The following is a 20,674-nucleotide window of genomic DNA, read 5'->3' as shown; positions in this document are numbered from 1 at the left end:
GACACGGCAAAATGTGCTTTTGTCTATGCAAAGCGGACGTTTTAGAGAGGAGGTGGTGATGCTCTCTCGTTTAGGTCGATCCAGACTTTGGTTTTTTGGATTTTCAAACCGATAACTTCAGACACCCAGCCCGATCCTCTAGCTGCAATACCTTCCTGGTCACGGCAAGAGGCGTAAGACTGCTGCAGTCCCGGGGACTCTACGTGATGACGTCAGAGAAACAAACGTGCGGCGTTATAGACGTGCGTGCGTCCGTCTCCATGCCACGACTCGCGATTTCATTCCATCTTGTATAGCAACTGATGCTAGGGGTTTAGTAGCGTCAGTAATAGATGGCTGCCCAGTTAACAGTACTGTGCTCCTCTTGTCAGCAGTGGTAACTGCCAGCGACGGGTTGTCCAGAGGCTCTAATCGCCCAGCCTGTAGAGATACTGAGGTAGGATTTATAGAACCTTGTCGCTCTTTAACCCATTTTAGGGATCAATAAAATATTTACAGTACCTTATTATTTTCAAATTGCAATCGAAATAATTGCTACTGGTATACCTCGAATTATTGTTTTTAATATTCACATCCCTATTCATGCGCGTACTGCACTTTAAATGTCCAGGCGAAATCTGTCACGCTTTGCATAACACTGACCTGTGAAGAGCTACGCATCAAACTTCCAAAATATTTAACTCTTCATGTAAGGGATATTGAATGGGCACAGGTCGGTGGCAGCTTCAGAAGTCAGTGTTTCGCATGACAACATCACTTTCGAAAGAGATTTGATGCAATTGTATGATCGGGAACACATTTTTTTTTATTCCCGCTCAGAATTTAAAAAAGAGAAAAATCCCGAATGAATCCATGTCATTAATAACCGTGAAATTAAACCTTCGATTAGCTTTGAAAATTAAATGATGATCATTTCTTACATACATATATACATACATGCATACATACATATTTGCTTATATATATATATACACTGTGTATATATAATTAATTAATCAGACTCATTCATTGTAAAAATATTTCAGCTTGTTTTTTTTTTATTTTAAAAAAAAGGTTGTGATTATGCGTAAAAACGTGTTGAATTTCACTTTTGAAAACACTGCCTAAACCATTCAATTTATTCCTAATAGCTTTCGGATTTTCCCGACAGCTATAACCTCTCTCGTTATCCTCCATTCATTATAAATAATCTCGGAGTAGTATTCATTAATTTATTGTTATTTATGACGACTGAAGCTAACGGTTCCAAAAGATCCAAAAGTCCAAGGTCTGGATTGACCTAACTGAGAGAGCATCGCTACCTTTGCTTAGACAAGGGGACATGTTGATATTGATTAAAAGTATCCTAATATGTGATCATTTTCGTAATTGGCGATTATCTCTGTTGTGTTTGTCAGATTGTCAGCCCTATAGGAATGTCGGGCACACGGAGACCTATTTGTTTAATATGAGACTTGCGTCTTTGGTATAGGACAACTGACCAACTAGATGACTTTGACAATAAATTAGCAGATATGAGAGAGATCTTCACGAGAGAACTCTGCTTAAAATAATTTAAATTGCGTTAATGCACCATTCCGTATAACTAAATAACTAGTGCTATTACTTCAAATGATTTTCCCCCTAATATCTAAGTTTAATATACGTCTTATAATTTGAAACTTATGTTGTTTCAGTAGACAACTGCAGTCCCGCATTTGATCTTGACCAATGTTTCATTAATATGTCTTGCAATTCTCGCTTACATGTAAGAATTGTGTTATTTCATTAGTTCTTCGTAAATAAGAATGAATTTGCTTGTTTGTTAAATCAATGCTTCTTTGTATTAAATACTTTAAAGAAAAGTACTGGTTACCTGACTGTGTTACAGGAAGCGGGCCTGTAATTTATATATGCAATATGCGTACATTTTATTGCGATTCCATCACTGAAGCAGGCCAGCAGGTACAGAAATTGATAAGTGCTGTAGTTGTACCTAAAATATCAGGTTCAAATCCCTCTATAAGGCCTTATTGTTCTCCTAATTGAAATCGTTTCGGTATATACTTTACTATATATGTTTTGTAAGCGAAGTCAGACTATATATGAAATTACTTAACTTGAGTGATTATTGTCCACGTGCAGTGACATGATGTGGGTAAATGTTCAGGATGTAATCTGTCAAGTTTATATATACTCTGCGTGGGTTTAATTATACATTATTAAGAATTGTAGGGTGTCTCATTTTAATATAATGTTAATTGATGACATACTCTAGCAGTGTTCTAGCATTCTAGAAATCGTCATGCATGTTTTCTAAAACTAACCGGTCAGTATAGTTTAGCAACTTGAAAGCGAAGGTTTTCGAGCATGTTGTCTGCAAATTAACTCGTTTAAAATATATTAAGTTCACGATAGTCGGCTATACGAATTGTCGTTGGCTAGTTGGTAATCGAAAAAAAAACTTGAATATTATAAATCACTTGTTCTCTGAATTGTCTGTATATTTTATATTTTATAGCTAAAAACGTGTGTAAAAATTGTGCCGGAAATGTTTTGAATGACAACTATTGAATGACATTACGTAAAATAAGAATTGTATTAATAACAAATAGGGCCTAATTATTTTTGCTAATTGTTACTACTGCTTTTTGTTGCTGTTTTCATCTTTTAACATGTTTTCGCTACTAGTTCCTTTTTAACAATCGTCCATGATTACGTTGTATTTTGAACTATTTAGGATCGTTCTTATTCATTTTTATGAATTATATTATATTTACTTCAAGAAAAGAATTAGATGACTATTGATTAGATGACTATGCATTGGTCATTTCCAGGAAACCATCTTGTAGTGTTAGAAAAAGCAAATTAAGAAGAGATTTATTGTCCTGGTAACCCTAAAATGTCTTGACGGGGTATTTAGGTATTACTTGCATTATTTTATAATCCACTTGCCTTCATGCTTTATCATCATCATCATAATTGTTATTGTCACAAATATTATTATTAGTATTATTATTACTATTATTGTTATTAACAACAACAATAATAATGATGATGATGATGATAATAATAATAATAATAATATACTATCATATTAATTATTACAATGATAATAAATGAAGAAGTGGAAGATTAGGGTTAATTTCTCAAGTAATGAATAATTCATTTGACAGGGATACTGTGTTGCAAATATATGCCTTATTTTTCAATCAAGTTAAAAAAAATAACTATTGTCATTAACAGTTATTGTCTTGTCAACATTTTACTTTTTCATTTTCTGATCTGTCAGTTACCTATCAGAAATTATGGCTGCAGTTTAATTTAGTCTGATCTTCCGACTGTGAATAAAGTAGTTTGGTGTCAAAATAAAGAAAATCATTAATGATTTATACGAAATACGTTTGCTCCCCCGACCGCATGTATACCTTTGTAATATACGTTTGATTTATGATATGTGTGAATATCCGAACGGTAATTTCAGACTATAGGATAAACGTTTCTGGGATTATTTTATAGGATACCGTTTGTTATTTTACTACAATACTGAAATAGTTTGTTTCAACGTAAGACTGCAATTTTAAATGTGGCGGGAGAAGGCTCATAATATACGAAAGTATTTAAATTTTACAAAATTGAATTATGGGCAAGTTCTGGCTGCAAAACGTTTAAGAACTAGAAAATTTGCATTAGAAAACGTTATAAAACATTAGAAAAAAAAGTTTCTCGAGAAACCAAATCCATGATGAATTAATGCATTTTCATAGAATCGTACATATTTCACAAATAGTACAATATTTAGGGTAAATATAAAAGCAATGTAGATGTTTTGCAGTCTTTTGTTTGTACATTTGCGATTTCATCTAATCGCCCTCTCTCTGTGTATAAAATTTTAATGGAATTGTTATTGCTGAGATGTGATCCGACCTCTCCGCGCTTGGATAAGTAAGTGTTTAAATGCTCAGAGAAGCTATGCAATAGGATGATAAATGTAAAGCAATAATTTTTCGAGTAATTGTCAAAAATGTAGAGCAGGCTTATTCTGTCGTTACTGGTTTATTTAATATTAAAGTTGAATAATCAGTTAACGCTAGAGACCTTTGACATTGTTAAACGTCTTTATTTGCTAATTAACTGAAATGATATGCAGTTTAGGTAACTCCCAATGTGCGTAAGACTAATCTTTAGACACACAAATAGCTATATTCTATCGTTATATTTTTAAAACTGTGGTTATTAACACGATATTTAAAACTGACAATAATTTAGTTCATCTATTTTTTGTAAAGACCGTATTTTATTTTCTCGGCGCATTACATTGTACTGTTTAATAAGCTGCACGTAATACATTTAAACCGGAGGTTTTAAGAGTATATCTATATATATATATATATATATATATATATATATATACTCTTCTGTCGATGTATAGGAACTTACATTTTGTGACATAATTATTAATCTAATAGTAGTAGTTTGGTAGCTGGTAAGTGGACGTATTTGTCTTATAATAGATATGACAAAATAGTATCCTTCACAAATAAACTGCGGACAATTATGTTTGTTTATTTGTGTTTTGTAATAAAAAAGGGAGGGCGGTATATTATGTAAATCCGACCAGTACAAACGCAGTAAGTCGTAGTTGAGATATTGAGGATGTTTATCAGGCTTTCCTTGTTTCTCCGCAGATCTCGCGAGAACAGCGGCGACGCATCTGACTGGCAGTTGGGCCGCAACAGGCAGGGCTGTGTGAGCTGCAGGCACGGAGGTAGCATCATGGCGGATAGAGATAGTGCATCGGAACAGTCAGCAGCAGCAGCAGCGGCGGCGACAGCTGTGGGCCCCCTGCACCCATCTCCAGGGGGGGCGGGTTCGTCCCCGGGGCTGCAGCATGAAACGCAAGAGCTCGCCTCTAAACGAGTCGACATCCAAAACAAACGCTTCTACTTGGACGTAAAGCAGAACGCAAAGGGTCGCTTCCTAAAGATAGCAGAGGTTGGGGCCGCAGGAAACAAGAGCCGCCTCACTCTGTCTATGTCGGTTGCTGTGGAGTTTCGGGACTACCTGGGGGACTTCATCGAGCACTATGCTCAGTTAGGGCCCAGCAATCCGGACAAAGTACAGGACGAACCGCGTAGGGCACTGAAGAGTGAATTTCTCGTCCGGGAGAATAGGAAGTATTACATGGACCTTAAGGAGAACCAGCGGGGCAGGTTCCTGCGGATCCGGCAGACCGTCAACCGGGGGCCCGGTCTGGGATTCGCTCAAGGCCAGACGATCGCTCTTCCCGCCCAGGGACTCATCGAGTTCCGCGATGCTCTGGCCAAGCTGATCGACGACTACGGGGTGGAAGAGGAGCCGGTCGAGCTGCCGGAGGGCACCTCGCTGACGGTCGACAACAAGCGCTTCTTCTTCGACGTGGGCTCCAACAAGTACGGCGTCTTCATGAGAGTCAGCGAAGTGAAGCCTACGTACCGCAACTCCATCACCGTGCCCCACAAGGTGTGGTCCAAGTTCGGCCAGACGTTTTGTAAATACGCCGAGGAGATGCGGCGGATCCAGGAGCGTGAGAGACGCTCGTGCGAGCCGCATCCCGAGGAGCCGCGCGCCGACGACGACGGCGACGATGACGATTGATAATCAAAATAAATTAATGACAAAACTATAGGAGGAGAATCTATAAAAAAGGAGACAAACATATTAAGCGGTCATCGTTTAACCCACAGGAAACCTTCACAGACTGACAGTTACGGCTTTTCTCCCATCGCTGGATGTTACCCACTTATCCATCATTAAAACAGTAAGCGGCTGCTACAGTAACGGCATATATGAACTGTGTTTCGTACTTGATACAAAAGCCTAGTGTTTATTTCCCTACTTAACGAACATTTTTACACGTCTAAGCTATTAAAGAAGTTTCAGTGGTCAGGCATTGTGCTGTTGAGGTGACATGGAAAAGTAGGGCTTTTCGTGTATTACGTTTGACTTTAGCACAAAGCAAATATTTTAGAAACTTTTTTTTTTGTTACCAAAACAAACAAGTCTTTTTAAATAACTTATATTAATATATTTACAACCATATTTACGTATGAGTATATAAATTTATAAAGAGAACTGACATTAAACTGCAGTGGACAGTTATGACCCGAAAAAAGATGATGATTAAAAATGTATTGTGCACAAAATAACGCCAACGGGAAAGGGCTTTCCTTTAAAGCGTCCTGTGACGGTATTTTTTATTTTTTGTGTTCTTGTACCAAGAGTCTACCATATGTGATTGAAAGCTAGGCATGTCGGTGGTCTGTTGTAGCATTATGCAGAAATCTCTATAGTTCAAGGTACGTAGAAACCCTGTGTGTTACAATATGCATCTCTGCCTCAGCTCTGGACTCATTCAGCTGGTTTGTGTCTTTTCTGTCAACGGGAACACTTTTTAAATGGTCGTGCAGGTTTGTTGCTTTTTCTGAATTGTCCACCTGCTTTTCAAGGAACATGTGGTCCTGCGGTAGAAGTTTGTCCACCCTGCTATAGGCATACCCGATTTAGAGATGCAGAGGATTGCAGAGTCTTGGAGCAGGAGGTCTGTCACATACGCATTGCTGTTCTGGTTACTAAAGTCACTGTTGTTCTTATCAGATTGTCAACCCTATAGGAATGTCGGGCGAATGGTTTGGTGTCAACTTAAATATATATATAAAAACTATGATTTTGTGAATCAGATATATTTCAGTCCTTATGAAACACCCACGTTTTCTGTGGGTAATGATGAAACAATAATTTAAAGGATATTCAGCATTGAAACAGGAGATGAGAAGGTCCAATTATCAATGCTCAGGTAGACGGGAAACTGCTACCGGTGCATGTTGAGGCTCATAGAGCATAGGTCTACATTTAAACAATCTGGTGCCTTAAACAGTGCTCATGTTTACATACTGATTTGGTGTTCTGGAGGGCTGTTTTATTTTTGTTTGCTTGTGATGGCATTTACCAGACCTTCAAAAAAGAAAAAAAAAACCCAAAGATGGTTTGTTTTGTTTCATTTGTTTTTCATGATAAAAATGTTATATTCCCTTAATTTATGAATTTTCTGTCCACGAAGGCCGCACATCATGATGGGAGCTATCGTGTTAGGTGTATACGCCTGTTTTTCATTTTCTCTCCCATGTGCAATGTGCAAAGAGCAGAGGAAGTGAGCGTGCAGTGGTCTGGAGACCGCAGCTCACACGCACCTTCTGTGTTCTGTGCGTGAATCATTATGACAGTGTGTGCTTTATTATTAAAACTCTCCAGTAGGGGATCTATTTGATTTTTGTTTTTTTCCCCCCCTAAAAGAAATTACTGCGTTATTTTTCATTTTGAATGTTTTTGTTTATTTTACCCCACAAGAATTTCAGTGCTAGATTTTGTTACTCTGTGCAATATTGTATGTGCCAATGTTGGCAATTAATGTATATTAAATATTTGAAAGCCTGAAGCTGATTTTTCTTCTTATTCTTTGAGGGGAAAAACATCAGCAGTGTTTAGGGTTACTTCATCAGTCTCAGTAACTTACTTATCAGTATCTGACAGACGGGCAAATCCCCTGTACAGCTGCAGTGTGGTTCGTGCTGCTTGGAGGGTTTGTCTCGCTCTCTGTCCCTCAAGCTAAGCAAGCATCCCTTGTGTGAGAATATGTAGCATATCGTGTCTTAAAAAATAAAAATTAATGGCACATATAGTTGAGACGTGCTGCTGTGTTACCTGATATGCATCAAGTAAAAAAAAAAGTTTACAGAAATATGTATGCCTGATCCTTCCATTATGGAGGTTTTGTTGTGTTTTTATTTCTGCATTATATGCTTCCTGTTTTATTTTAGTGATGTTAATGTTTATAGCACAATTATACCAATACAGAAATACATTTCATTTATTCAAAACTAATATATATATATGTTCTTGGTACATATAATTTTAAGTTTCCTTAAAATTAAATTGACTAACTTGTATTTTTACAAATACAGGTTTATGAAGGTTTACAAAATATGACCTAATTAGCCTTTATTTGAAAAACAGTTTTTTTTAAGTATGTTTGCATACGTCTTCAGTTTTAATGGGGACTAGTCTGTGAATGTTGCATAAGCAGGGTTCAATCAGTGTGGACCTTTAGAAATTCTATATTAAAATTCTCTATATAAATGCCAAAATTTTTGGGTGAATACTGGATCTACTCCAACTGTCATCACTAACAAAGGTCCTGGTATTTTCTATGTGAATGTTGCTTTCTGTTACGTTTGTTTTATATTCAAATATATGTACTTCTATACCATTACTTTATATGTTTTGGCTGAAATCAGCTTTATGCTGCCAGCTGAATGCAAGCTTGTTTTTTCTTTTGCTGCTATTTATTATTGTTATTTTATTATTATTATTGGCGTAGTGGGTAAAGAAAAGGGATTGTATTTGATGGTCAGTATTTTTGGGGGAACAAACTAGTAGTGAGTAAGAAATAAGTATTCTCATAGGGTTTCATATTGTCATCTTTTTGTACAGTAATACAATAGTTCTGTTCTGGAGCTCTAAGCAAGGCTGGAATCCATTAGACAGATAGATAGTACTGGGGGGTCCAGGAATCCAGCAGCCAATCCAAGTGACCAATGGACCACTTACTGGTATAGGTTACTCAGCACTCACCCTCCGGTATGTAATCACTAAAGCTGTGCTGGTCTCGTAGGTCAAGTAGCAGAATGCAGGAGGACCCCCTTTACAGTTCACGTTAAAAGGATGCAGCACAGTGTGTCTGTCTGTCACAAGTGCTTTTTTTTAAAAAAAAATGTGTAACGTAGTTATCTTACAACTCTGTATACTGTCAACTTTTTCATCATATGATCACTGCTCTCATTTCTACTCCATGTTTCTGTTACTTCACGTCTTTTTTCTGTGTTTAATTTGTATTTATATGGAAACCACTTGGAAACAATGTCTCACTCTTAGTTGTTGCCTGACATGATCCTATAATGCCTCAAACTAATATCTGAAAAATAGCAGCTTACCTGCTTGCCTTACTATTGAAAACAGTGGTAATTATTGTGTAATGACCTCGCAGGAATTACATGCAGTAACTATAAGTGGCAGATGTTTCCAATTGTTTCCAAAGGCTAATGCTGAAACTGTATAGAACCACTAGACTGTTTTGTGTGCCATCTTTAGCATTTAGCCACAGCAGACCCACCTGGAAGGGAACATATCTGGTTTTCTGTGGCCGATTACTATTTTCAGCTTTTTGTGGTCTTCATCCTTGCTAACTTACATATGTTGCCTGTCTGAGCTGTGCTGTGAGCTCATGCGGGAAATTGTTTACCTGTTGAATTCTAAACACACACCCTGGCCAGAGAATGAAGGGTGTTCCACTTAAGTAGACATCTTCTCACTTATATAGCACATACCCACCCGAGAATCATCATGTTTAGCACTTTTACTATCGATCTGATGTACCATGTGCTGTCTGTACTTTCCTGCAGGTACAAATCACTCAGTAAATAGAACCATCAAAGTGTGTACGCTTTCCTAGATAAAACATTCTGTGTCAGTACTAAGACATTTAGCAAAATGAAGAAGTAAATTAGTCTTTTTTTTACCATCAGCTTAGGTGCTACTAACTTTGGTGCTGTGTTGCAGCTGTTTTTCAAAATGGCTGCTGTCATTTAATATAGAGCAATTTTCTATTCTTCTCTTAAATATTCAGTGCCTTCAACGGGCTATTGAAAGTTAAGTTCCAGGAGGTTTAAAGTCAGCAATATAGCAACAGACACCATGTGCCATGTAGTACAACATCTGTAATGCATATCATGCAACAATGTTACCACTTTAACTTATTAATACCCACTGAAGCAGACTTATCGTCTCTCTCCGCTCGAATTTATAACTCATGTGAATACTTGTGCTTTCATACATCAGATCTAAATGTTACATGATTTGAGTATCGAGAGAAGCCAGATTTATGAACAAAACACTTGATAGAAAACAAAGCACAACAATGATTAAGATTCAATGCTGATGGTAACACTGAAATGAGGATCTCTGCCGTCACTAATAAAGTGGGATTATCTATTGGATTGATGTCTTGCTGCTTTAATGAGAACGGCAAGGGCCTGCAGAACAATTTCTGTGATTATCCCATTTACCCAGTATGCCTGATCTATAACACCAATACCTTGTGAGTGAAAATGGGAGCTACTCACTTAAAAAGGCTGATTTCACTGTGTTCTTCTGCGACTGTGAGTGCATACGCGTGTGTGTAAAGCATCAGAGAAGTGTTTAAATTTCCACACCGTATTCACGGATTCTCTTAGGCTGTTATGCTCCAATTCCAATTATGCTACCCCCCACCCAAGAAAAACAAAAAATCTCTGTGTAAGATGTGCATACGTGAGCAAATATAACTAAAATAGTTTTATCTGTAATATTTTATACTCAAAGAACTTAACTAATCGATTAACATTTGCACTTTAAAATGTGAAAATTCTGAATATTTTTGATAGGTCCTACACGACATAGGAAATACTTTCAAGGCTTTGTGTCATTACTGTTGCAGAAAAATATGCCAACTTTCAGTAGTATATTTTGTCTTGTGCAGTTTTATTAAAGTGTATTGCATGATAAAATACTCTGATTATTTTAAATGGCTTTGTCCAAATAAGCTAAAAGTCTTAACAATGTCTTTCTGGATTCCTATATTTTAAAGAGTTTATTGTGAATGGTTGCCTTTCCTGACCTGACTGGTACTTTTCTGGTTTAGAATTTTTCTTGTTTTGTTTTCATGCAGCCTCTGCTTTTGTTGCTGTTCTATGTACGTTCATCTCATTAAATTTCCTTTGAAACTTCAGTGGTATCAAGTAATCTTTTTAATAAAGGAAATTACTTATAGTAAGTCAAAATGCATGTATTTTAAATCAGTGAGTTCATATCTCAAGTGCAGATAACCTTGAAAATGGATCAGGTTACAGAAATAGTTAATGCAATAATTCAGATGCTCCCCGGACGATCGCAAATAGTTCAAGCACATGCTTGGTACAGAAACACTGCTGCAAGCTTCAGAAACATTTACACATTGACATAAGGTGCCATTTGGCTGTGTGTCATATTAACCACCATTTAATGTATTGGTGACAGAATCCCACTTGGGTTGGTACTTTCAATCTAAAGCAACAGTCCAGCAGTAGATAGACTTCAGCTTGTAATGCTGGAAAACCCTCCAGTGCCCTTGACTGAAAAGCCAGATAGATATCAAGGAACTGAATGCTAAGTAGTAATTAGAACATCTTTATGAATTAAGTTATACGTGTATAACTTGTGTGTGTGTGTATATATATATATATATATATATATATATATATATACACACACACACACACACACACACACATTTGGCATAGACAATTCTCGAAAAAATTAAGAGACCACATCCGCATTTTTAGTTTCACTCACTTCTCAATTTATGTATATGCTTCTGTGTAAAATATATATATATTTTTTCCAAACTCCAGCCCAGGTCTTCTGCTTCTCCTTGATGAAGGGCTTCTTCATTACTTTATGGGTCTTCAGTCCTGCTTCTAGGAGCCTCTTATGAACTTGTCTTAGCAGTGCATTACACACAACTTAATGTTTCTCTTTCTTGACACTTGAAATCATCCTCCAGTTCATGAGAAACTGTCGGATAAGTTGACAGTCACCTCTGGCATTAGACAGTTACTTCCGCCCTCTACCTGGCTGGTTTCTGGTCGTTCCCAGTGTCTCCTACTTCACCTTGTTCTTGCGTACTGCTGTCTTTTGAGCCTGGAAGCAACCTGCCTTGCAGTGTTGCCTTCTGGCAGCAGAACCAAGATTAAACCAGGATTTAACAATGCAGATTTGTAAAACGTATGGAGTGGTGTCTTAATTTTTTTCAGAGCTGTATTAGATGGTAAGTTAACGTTCAGTATTGTGTGTTGTGACACATCACTCCCATGATCATTCTCAAAATCACCTGCCATTTGTGTCACAGCCTTGCTGTTGGGTTGTGCCACAAGTGACACCTATCATTCACATCTTTCCTCAATGAGTCATCACCACTTAAGACACTGCCAGTGGTTGGGGGTTCTCGCTTCTCGGACCAGTCTCAGTAGTTCTCACCACAGCCTAGGCATTTCTGAGATGCTCTTACCCAGTCGTTTGACCATAATTATTTAGCCCTTGTCAAAGTCACCCAGATCTTCATCCATGCCCATGTCTTCTGCATTAGACATGCTGACTAGGAATACCAAATGTTATAGTTTACCGTCCAATACACCCCAGACCTTGACACACACTGTTTTTACTAGATAGTCAACATTATTCACTTCAAATGGGCATGATTATAATAATGGTTTGACTTATCGGTGTATATATACATTAATATTTTCCATGGATGTTCACCTGCCCTGTGCACTATGCTTTCTGGTATAAGTTTAAAGTTTAAGGTTTAAGGTAACCCTGTATTGGGTAAATAATGGATGGATGGATGGATGGATGGTTGGATGGATGGAAATGTTGAAGCTGATTAGTTTCCCTGAAATCATGTTTCCTAATAGATTCAGGGAAATACATTTAGACGTACCTGGTCAGATTTACCAAAGAAAGATAAAAGCCAAAGCTATGACATTCACAAAAAAGCGATTTACAGTGTCGGGATCGAGCAAATGATTTTTTTTTCTTCACTGTTAGCCCGTTATGAAAGGATCATCATTCTACAAACTATGAACGTTTGGGGTGTTTTAGAATACGAGAGGCACCAAACATCGATGCATTTAATAAATATTTCTGCTTTGAAAAGCTGAGCTCGTCATCGAACATACACTCAGAAAGTGTATGTTTGCAACACAATTGGCAGCCAAGGCGTCGCTGTCCCGGGTACTGAAGATAACGCTGTGATCTCATCATTGAACGACATATGATACTATGGCAATATATTGGAGTCATATTGAAAATGAAATGGCAACTCACCTCCTTTCTCACGTAACGCCCACCAAAAATGAAAAATTGCATTGCAATGCAATGCTTCACGTTTCCCTAATAATTTCATCGAAGAATTAAATATTGTCTCACTTGTATGCACATTTACAAATAAATAAATTCAATAGATGGAAAAAGTTCGTTATTCTTCCGATTTTGCATAATGTTTAAGATACGTTAATATGCATAAACCCAGGATGAGGTATTAGAGATTTCAATTAATCAGTTTAAATTTTAAATTAATTTCCAATGAATTCGGCACGGTGTATATACCTACGTTATTTTAAGAAAATTAGCAGCAATAGTTTAACTAGATCCATATCATGTGTAAGAACAGTAAGAAATGGTGCTAAATTGAAAGTTTAACCTATAATGTGGAACGACCCCTATTAACACCACAAAATAAGATGTCTTGATTAAGGGGTCAACACCAAGGTGAGTTATTATGGATATTTTGATCAAAATGCATTTTTTACATGGACATGCTATTTATCAATCAAAATATTTTGCCACGGACACAGACAATTAAGTCAGTGTACGGACAATTTGACGATACCTGTTCTCAGTGCACTTATGTTCTTGTCGGCCAGCCTTAACAAATGTAAAAAGTACTCCTTTATGCAGAAAATCGTCATTTTGAAGAGACATTGATGCCGACACTCGATTTTTTTCCATCATCCCAAAATAAGTAGCGTCTCGTCCAGCTGTTTTTAGATGATACTTAAGGATGCAGACAGATTACACAGACAGACAGACAGACAGATCTCACCTATTACTTGCAAATTTCCGTTCCTTAATTCGGGTGATTTTGCATGACCAGCTTGTCTGCTTTGCATTCGCGCCTGACTCTTCAGTTTCCGTGTTACATCACTTACATTAATACTTGAAGTGAATATTACTCGCCTTGCACCCGACTGGCTGTGTGACGGGCGGCTGGGAGAAACGGCAGGATGAGGAATGACAGGCACCTAAAGAATTTTGGAATGCGAGCGTCATGGCACCATCATATGCACCGTCTAGTATCTGCACTTGAGTTTCATAGGTTTATTCAGTCCAGGAACGGTATTAAGTAGAACGAAATCTGCATATAACCGTTTTCCAGCATGTTACGTAAAAAAGTAACCTAAGTGATCCAAAGTAAATATAAAAGAACCTTCATTGTATAATTTTACTAATGCTAAGCAATGCATATCCTTACATGATAATTCAGTGATAAAAGGGAAAAAATGATTGCATTATATTGAAAAATGACAAAATAAAGCAATATAAAGCGCACTTAAATTTTTGTAAAGTTTTTTATATACAAAAAAAAAACCGTCAAAAGGCAAACCCAATTTAATGGTATTGGGGATTCCTTAAGGGGGGAAACATTTTAAATTAATGCCACAATTCTATATAACATCACTCATCTAAAACATCTGGAAAACAAAGGCCAGCACTAGAGCAGGGAACAACATGTGACTCTCAGAATATGAAAGGTTATTATGAAGGTATAAAATGTTCAACAGTTCATTCCAGGGAAGCCTGGCAAAATACCGAGGCCAGCATGGTCTCCAGCAGCACGCGGAGTCTGGCAGGGTCTCCGTCCTGTGTACGGCATGCTGGACACTGCGCTGGACACTGCGCTGGACACTGCGCCCGGTGGAAGCGATGAGACAGCAGCTGTATCGGACGCCTCACACCTCCACTACATCCTGTCTTCTCTTGAATCCGAGAGAAGCATGGTCTCTCTTTCTGCACGTACACCTCTCTGTGAGCCGTCAGTTTCACGTCAGCTGGCGACCCCGTGTGTGAACAAGGCCTCCGAGAACCACGTTAAGACGAGAGGAAGGAACTCAGGAACCCAGTCGCATGTTGCCTGGGATCTGAAACGTGTGGCAGAGGCGGACCATGCTCTGTGCGTTGCCCTGTCTGTCAGAAGCACATCCATGCCTCACTCGTCCCTCTATATGCACATCTACCAGTCAGGCCTCACACTCGAACCACATATCCACAAAGTGCAGGAATTCCTCCCACTGCGGCTGGCTTTTTAGCAAAGTCCCGCACCCAAATGCTGCGGATATGATCAACACTAAACGCCACATCCACTCGCTTAATCCTTAAACCCAATCAAGTGCAATGATTAGGGTACAAGAAAAAAAAACAACAACACCTCGGCGCTGCCTTCTGCTGGTACTGCTTGGGTATTGCACTGCAGAGACAGCGGCAGCCAGGACAGGGTGCGCTCCCTTCATGTGAGTCGCGCTCATCCCGAGCCGTATGCAGTTTAGCCCTTTATGACGCACTGCAAGCTGCACGCCTGTCAGCCACGCATGTCGCCCCGAAGTGAGCGCACGCGATTGCATAAGCGCGCAGTTGCAGGCACAGTGTTCAGCCTGATGGCACAGCTGCGCACACCTGCGCACAGCACCTTGTCCTCCTTCGCACTGGCCGTCCCTTGTCACCGGATACAGCTTTAGGCTTTATTTCTTCTTCTTTTTTCATTTTTGGCACAATATATATGTACATGATATTAATAACAACAATAATAATAATCATAATGAAGAAACTAATGATAGCAGTCATAATAATACTCTACACCAGTGTTTCCCAGCCAAGTTCCCGGGGTCCCCCCTTGTTTTTGCTCCCTTCCAGCTCCCTGCCAGTCTACATTTTTGCTTCCTACCGGGAGCTGGGAGGGAGCAAAAAACGTGGACTGTCTGCGGGTCCTCGAGGACCGGATTGGGAAACACTGTTTTAGGATGTGCAGTCCTGCAGTCTCAGCTCCGCTGCTCCTGGTCAGCCAGGCTGCTCTTGCCCTCTGCCCGCCCGTTGGAGCCGCGCCCGTGGCTGAGGGCCGGGCTGGACTGGGTCTTACGCAGGTACCCGTCTGGGGCCTCGCCGCTCAGGATGTAAGCCTCGATCTTGTCCAGGTCGTCGCTGGCTGCCCTCAGTTTGGTCTGCAGCAGGGTGACGTACGTCTCGTACCGACTTTTCTGCGGGGGGGGGGGGGGGGGGGGGGGGAGGAGTGAATTGGGGGAGACTCAGAGGACGGCTTAGCAAATGGGACAGGACAGGCTCAGGACCCATTTAAGACAGCACACAGACAGCTGCAGGTGCACATTAACCCCTCACCCTGTTCCCTGTCGTTTTCCCTGTACCCACCAGCAGGTGGCACAATGGCCTGGCAGCTGAGCATAAGTGTGCTAACACCATGACGTAATGGAAGAGTCTGTAAGTGATGCTAGGGGGGTGGGCAGCAGATGGAGATTAATAATCTGGTCTTTTACCCCCAAGGATGCCGTCTGAGGTTCCAGGAGAGCCAGTAACTGTGCCCTTTGTGAAAGCACCAGCACCAATTGCTCAGAAAATACCCCGTTCTAAAAATGACTCACACTGCAGCTGTAACTGGCTTTGGGTGGAACAATGTGAAGTGAACGTAATACTCACATTATTTTGCAATTTTTAGGCAGTGCTCTGTTAAGTTTTCCCATTTAAATTTTACAAGCACATAACACTGAATTAGATAACTGTTAAATAATAATAATTCTTATTTATATGATTATAAAAATGACTCACTTCGAATGTGAGATAGTGCTCCTTCAGCCTGTACTCCTCCGACTCCTTGGTCTTCAGAGTGAGGTCCGGAGGATTCCTGCTGTGCTCCTCCACCTCCAAGGTGATCTGCTTCAGCTTGGTCTCATGGGACCTCAGCTGTTCCTCCTGCACCAGGACACCGACAAACAGACCATAGAACACAGGAAGCTGGCACTGACAGTAATGAAAGCACCGACCAGCACTGACAGCAATGGAAGTACCAGCTGACACTGACAGCAATGAAGACACTAACCAGAACTGACCATCGGTGACAGCTATAAAATCTTGGACCGGATCCATCCGGCACTGACAGCAATGACAGTACTGACCAGTGACCTGACAATACTAACAGCAATGACAGTACTGACCAGTGACCTGACAACACAAGACAGCACTGACTACTGACCAGTGATCTGAAAACACTGATAACATAAAAAAGTAATCTGGTGGCTTATAATTTTGCACCTGGACAAAACAAAATGACGTCATTGAAAATGCTGAAAAAGGGTGAATTTTGTGAATAGTAGCTCGTCTACAGGATTCCATGCATGTCTTGATACTCGATTTCACACGTTTCATTCATAATGTTTTTTATACAACCCTGATTCCAAAAAAGTTTGGACACTGTGTAAAATGCAAATAAAAACAGAATGCAATGATTTGCAAATCATATAAACCCATATGTAAATGAAAATAAAACAAATACAACATATCAAACAGAAATTTTATTGTTTTGTGACAAATATATGCTCAATATGAATTTGATGCCAGTGACACGCTCCAAAAAAGTCAGGATAGGGGCAACAAAAGACTGGAAACGTTGTGTGATGCTAAAACAAAACACCTGTTTGAATATCTCACGAGTAATTAGGTGAACTGGAGACAGGTCAGAGAGATGACTGGGTATATAAAGAGTCTCCCAGAGAGGCAGAGTCTCTGTGCAGTGAAAACAGGGAGAGGTTCACCAGGTTCTGTGAAAGACTTAGTGGGCACATAGTGTAACAATTTAAGAATAATGTTCCTGAATGTGACATTGCAAATCTGGAAATTTCATCATCTACAGCACATAATATTATTAAAAGATTCAGAGAATCTGGAAAAATCTCTGTACGCAAGGGACGATATTGGATAGTCGTGATCGTCAGGTGGTCAAGCGGCACTGCATCCATAAATGCAGGATGAATCTGTACCATGCAAAGAAGAAACCACATCTAAACATGGTCCAGAATCACTGCCAGCTTCTCTGGGCCTGAGCTCATTTCAGATGGACTGAGGCAAAATGGAAAACTGTCCTGTGGTCTGATGAATCAAAATTTCAAATTCTTTCTGGAAATCATGGACACCACGTCCTCCAGGCTAAAGAGAAGAGGGACCATCCAGCTTGTTATCAGTGGACAGTTCAAAAGCCAGCATAAGTGATGGTATGGGGGTGCATTAGTGCCAATGGCTTGGGTACATCTGGGAAGGCACCATTAATGTTCAATGATATATACAGGTTTTGGAGCAACATGTGCTGCCATCCAGATAATGTCTTTTTCAGAGAAGACCTTGTATATTTCAGCAAGACAATGCCAGACAGCATTCTGCTCATATTACAACAGCATGGCCCCATAGTAACAGAGTCCGGGTGCTAGACTGGCCTGCCTGCAGTCCAGACCTGTCACCAGCTGAAGACATTTGCTGCATCAAGGTGTGAAAAATACGACATAGATAGACCCTGAACTGTTGAGCAGATGAAATCCTACATCAGGCAAGAATGGGACAACATTTCTCTTTCAAAACCCCAGCAACTGGTCTCCTCAGTTCCCAAACGTTTACAGAGTGTTGTTAAAAGAAGAGGTGATGCAACACAGTGGTAGACATGCCACTGTCACAACCTTTTTGAAACATGTTGCTGGCATCAATTTCATATTAAGCATATATTTGTCACAAACCAATAAAATTTCTCAGTTTCAGCATTTGATATGTAGTTTTTATTCTATTTCCAATTAGATAATGGTTTATATGATTTGTAAATCATTGCATTCTGTTTTTATTTTCATTTTACACAGCATCCCATGTTTTTGAAAACAGAGTTGTCTGCAGGCCACCCATCTGCAGGCCACCCTTCTGCAGGCCACCCTTCTGCAGGCCACCGATCTTTCTGTCTCGCATTTCCTGTATCTTTTGACTTCACTTCCTTCCACTCGCCAAGGGCACTGAGAGGACCACGATTTGTTTTTTTCAGATTGCCGGGGCGCGGGGGGGGGGGGGGGGGGGGCACGGGGGAGCTGGCTGTGCCCCTATTCCCTGCAATGTGGAAGAGGAATCTGTGTGTGATTCACTGTTTGTTATGTGCGTTTCTCACAACAAACCAGACAAACACACACACACACACACACACACGGGTGCTGGTTACCATAGCGACATCTTAAGGAGAGGGAGTCGTGATTAATATCAGTCACCTGGCTCAGTCTGGTCGAGGACGACGGCAGCAGAGGTCTACAGAACTTCTTCATGGAGCCGATGGCAGCGGGAAAGGCGGGGGCTGAGAACAGCGCCGCCACCAAGTTAATGCGCAAAATCCACGACATCATCTCCTCTTCGCTCCTAACGCAAGTGAGAGAGCAAAGACGTCTTTATACACAGAACATCACCAAAGAGCAGCCCACCAGCGCTCAGTGCTGCCTTATTAAATGCGATCTTTTCATTCTGTGTCAGTGTACATTGTGTGCTGGAGCCTTACGGGGCCTGGAACAGGAACACTCTCCAGTCTGAGGTCTTGAGTTTGAGCACATTGGGCTTCTTGCTGTAGTCGCTGGCTCTGGTGGCGAGGGCGTGGTGAATCCGTACTGCGTTTTTCAGATCGACCTCAGACAGATCCTTGTCTGGTTTGTACTCATCCTGTCCACAAGGGGGTGACAGACTCCGTTAAACGTGACTATACATTTAGTTTTCTAATTAGCAGACACTTTTGTCCAAAGCAAAGCACTAGAGAGGTAAATCATACATTGCAAACATAAGAACATGCTAAATAATCCTGCCTGGATTATGTGGTTATAATAATCACCTTCTGCAGGTAGAGGATCGTGCCTTTTAGCACAGCGTAGAACTTCTTCCAGCCTCTGCGACCTCTTGGAGCTGAAAGTGGGCATGTGTAGAGTGGTTATGCCGCCCCCAGCCTTCAGGGACCCCACCCACGTCGCCCGAGACGCGGCCCCCACTCACTGCGCTTGCCGTCCATGTCAGCGTGACTCTTGCGGGTTAGGACACCGTGCTTGTAGGTAACGGCGTTCAGGAGGAGCGGGATGGCGATGAAAGGATTGTTGCCGTCTGTGACCCGTGCCACCCGCTTACCTCCGCAGTCACACTGCTCCTCCACCAGCTCAGACAGGGACTTCCGCAGCTCCTCTTCCTCACTGTAATCACACGTGCACATTCATTTCCATGTACAGTATAGGAAGCTGATGTTTTATCCATGTATCTCAGTGGCATGTATTTCCTGTATCTCAGATACCCTAGAACAGTGTCTCCTAACCCTAAGTCTGGAAGTCCTCGGGGAGTCACAGACAATCCATATTTTTGCCCCCTCCCAGCTCTTGGTAGTCAGCAGTCAACCTATCCCATACACATACCTTACTGTACTGCATGGACAATTAACAGGTTAAAACTTTACACAATAGTGACTATAAACTAAATTTTTCCTTCCATTGCCATAAGCATATCACAGAATGCAGTCAGTATGACATACAAGTTAAAATGTAACAGCAAAATGAATACAATGTATTGTACGATATTACCAGTCTGCAGTAATAGACTTATAGAAGCTGGTACTGAATTCCACAGAGTATCTTCTCTGATTGAGCGATCAAACCAAACCTAGTAATCCTAAGCTTTATAAAACAGCACCCTCTAGTGGGGCGGGGGTGTAATACTGAAAAAATATTGAATGGTACTCACATCGCCCACTCCAATTTTTCATTCTTTATTGAACTGTACAGGATCTATGAAGACACAAGGAGGCAAATTAAATCAGATTCACACGCTGCTCTCAGTTACTTGGTCTGCCCTGTGCCTGAGATAGAGCTCCAGGGTGATTCTGCCATACATGCAGAGGATATTCATCCTATATCAC

The 20,674-nt window shown here is 40.2% G+C and overlaps 2 protein-coding genes across 4 annotated transcripts in view; one reads left to right on the top strand and one right to left on the bottom strand.

The window, feature by feature from the left end:
• Positions 1 to 316: 316 nt before the first annotated feature.
• LOC125750915 (transcriptional activator protein Pur-alpha-like) lies at positions 317 to 10,840 on the top strand. The gene is made up of 2 exons (XM_049029277.1): positions 317 to 436; positions 4,668 to 10,840. The coding sequence occupies exon 2, from the start codon at positions 4,756 to 4,758 to the stop codon at positions 5,614 to 5,616; it is 861 nt and encodes a 286-aa protein (XP_048885234.1). The 5' UTR covers positions 317 to 436; positions 4,668 to 4,755; the 3' UTR covers positions 5,617 to 10,840.
• Positions 10,841 to 14,260: 3,420 nt separating this feature from the next.
• psd2 (pleckstrin and Sec7 domain containing 2) overlaps positions 14,261 to 20,674 on the bottom strand; it is a 41,966-nt gene continuing 35,552 nt past the window's right edge. For all 3 annotated transcript variants that reach the window (XM_049028416.1, XM_049028418.1, XM_049028419.1), the window contains 7 exons: positions 20,500 to 20,543; positions 19,768 to 19,958; positions 19,610 to 19,680; positions 19,286 to 19,443; positions 19,005 to 19,149; positions 16,543 to 16,686; positions 14,261 to 15,959 (listed from right to left, as the gene is read on the bottom strand). In XM_049028416.1, the coding sequence (XP_048884373.1) occupies positions 15,744 to 15,959; positions 16,543 to 16,686; positions 19,005 to 19,149; positions 19,286 to 19,443; positions 19,610 to 19,680; positions 19,768 to 19,958; positions 20,500 to 20,543 (969 nt within the window). In that variant the 3' untranslated portion in view covers positions 14,261 to 15,743. The remainder of the gene's footprint in view (positions 15,960 to 16,542; positions 16,687 to 19,004; positions 19,150 to 19,285; positions 19,444 to 19,609; positions 19,681 to 19,767; positions 19,959 to 20,499; positions 20,544 to 20,674) is intronic.

This window comes from Brienomyrus brachyistius, chromosome 10 (assembly GCF_023856365.1).
Source record: "Brienomyrus brachyistius isolate T26 chromosome 10, BBRACH_0.4, whole genome shotgun sequence".
NCBI lineage: Eukaryota > Metazoa > Chordata > Actinopteri > Osteoglossiformes > Mormyridae > Brienomyrus > Brienomyrus brachyistius.
This window is presented reverse-complemented; position numbering and strand designations above follow the sequence as displayed.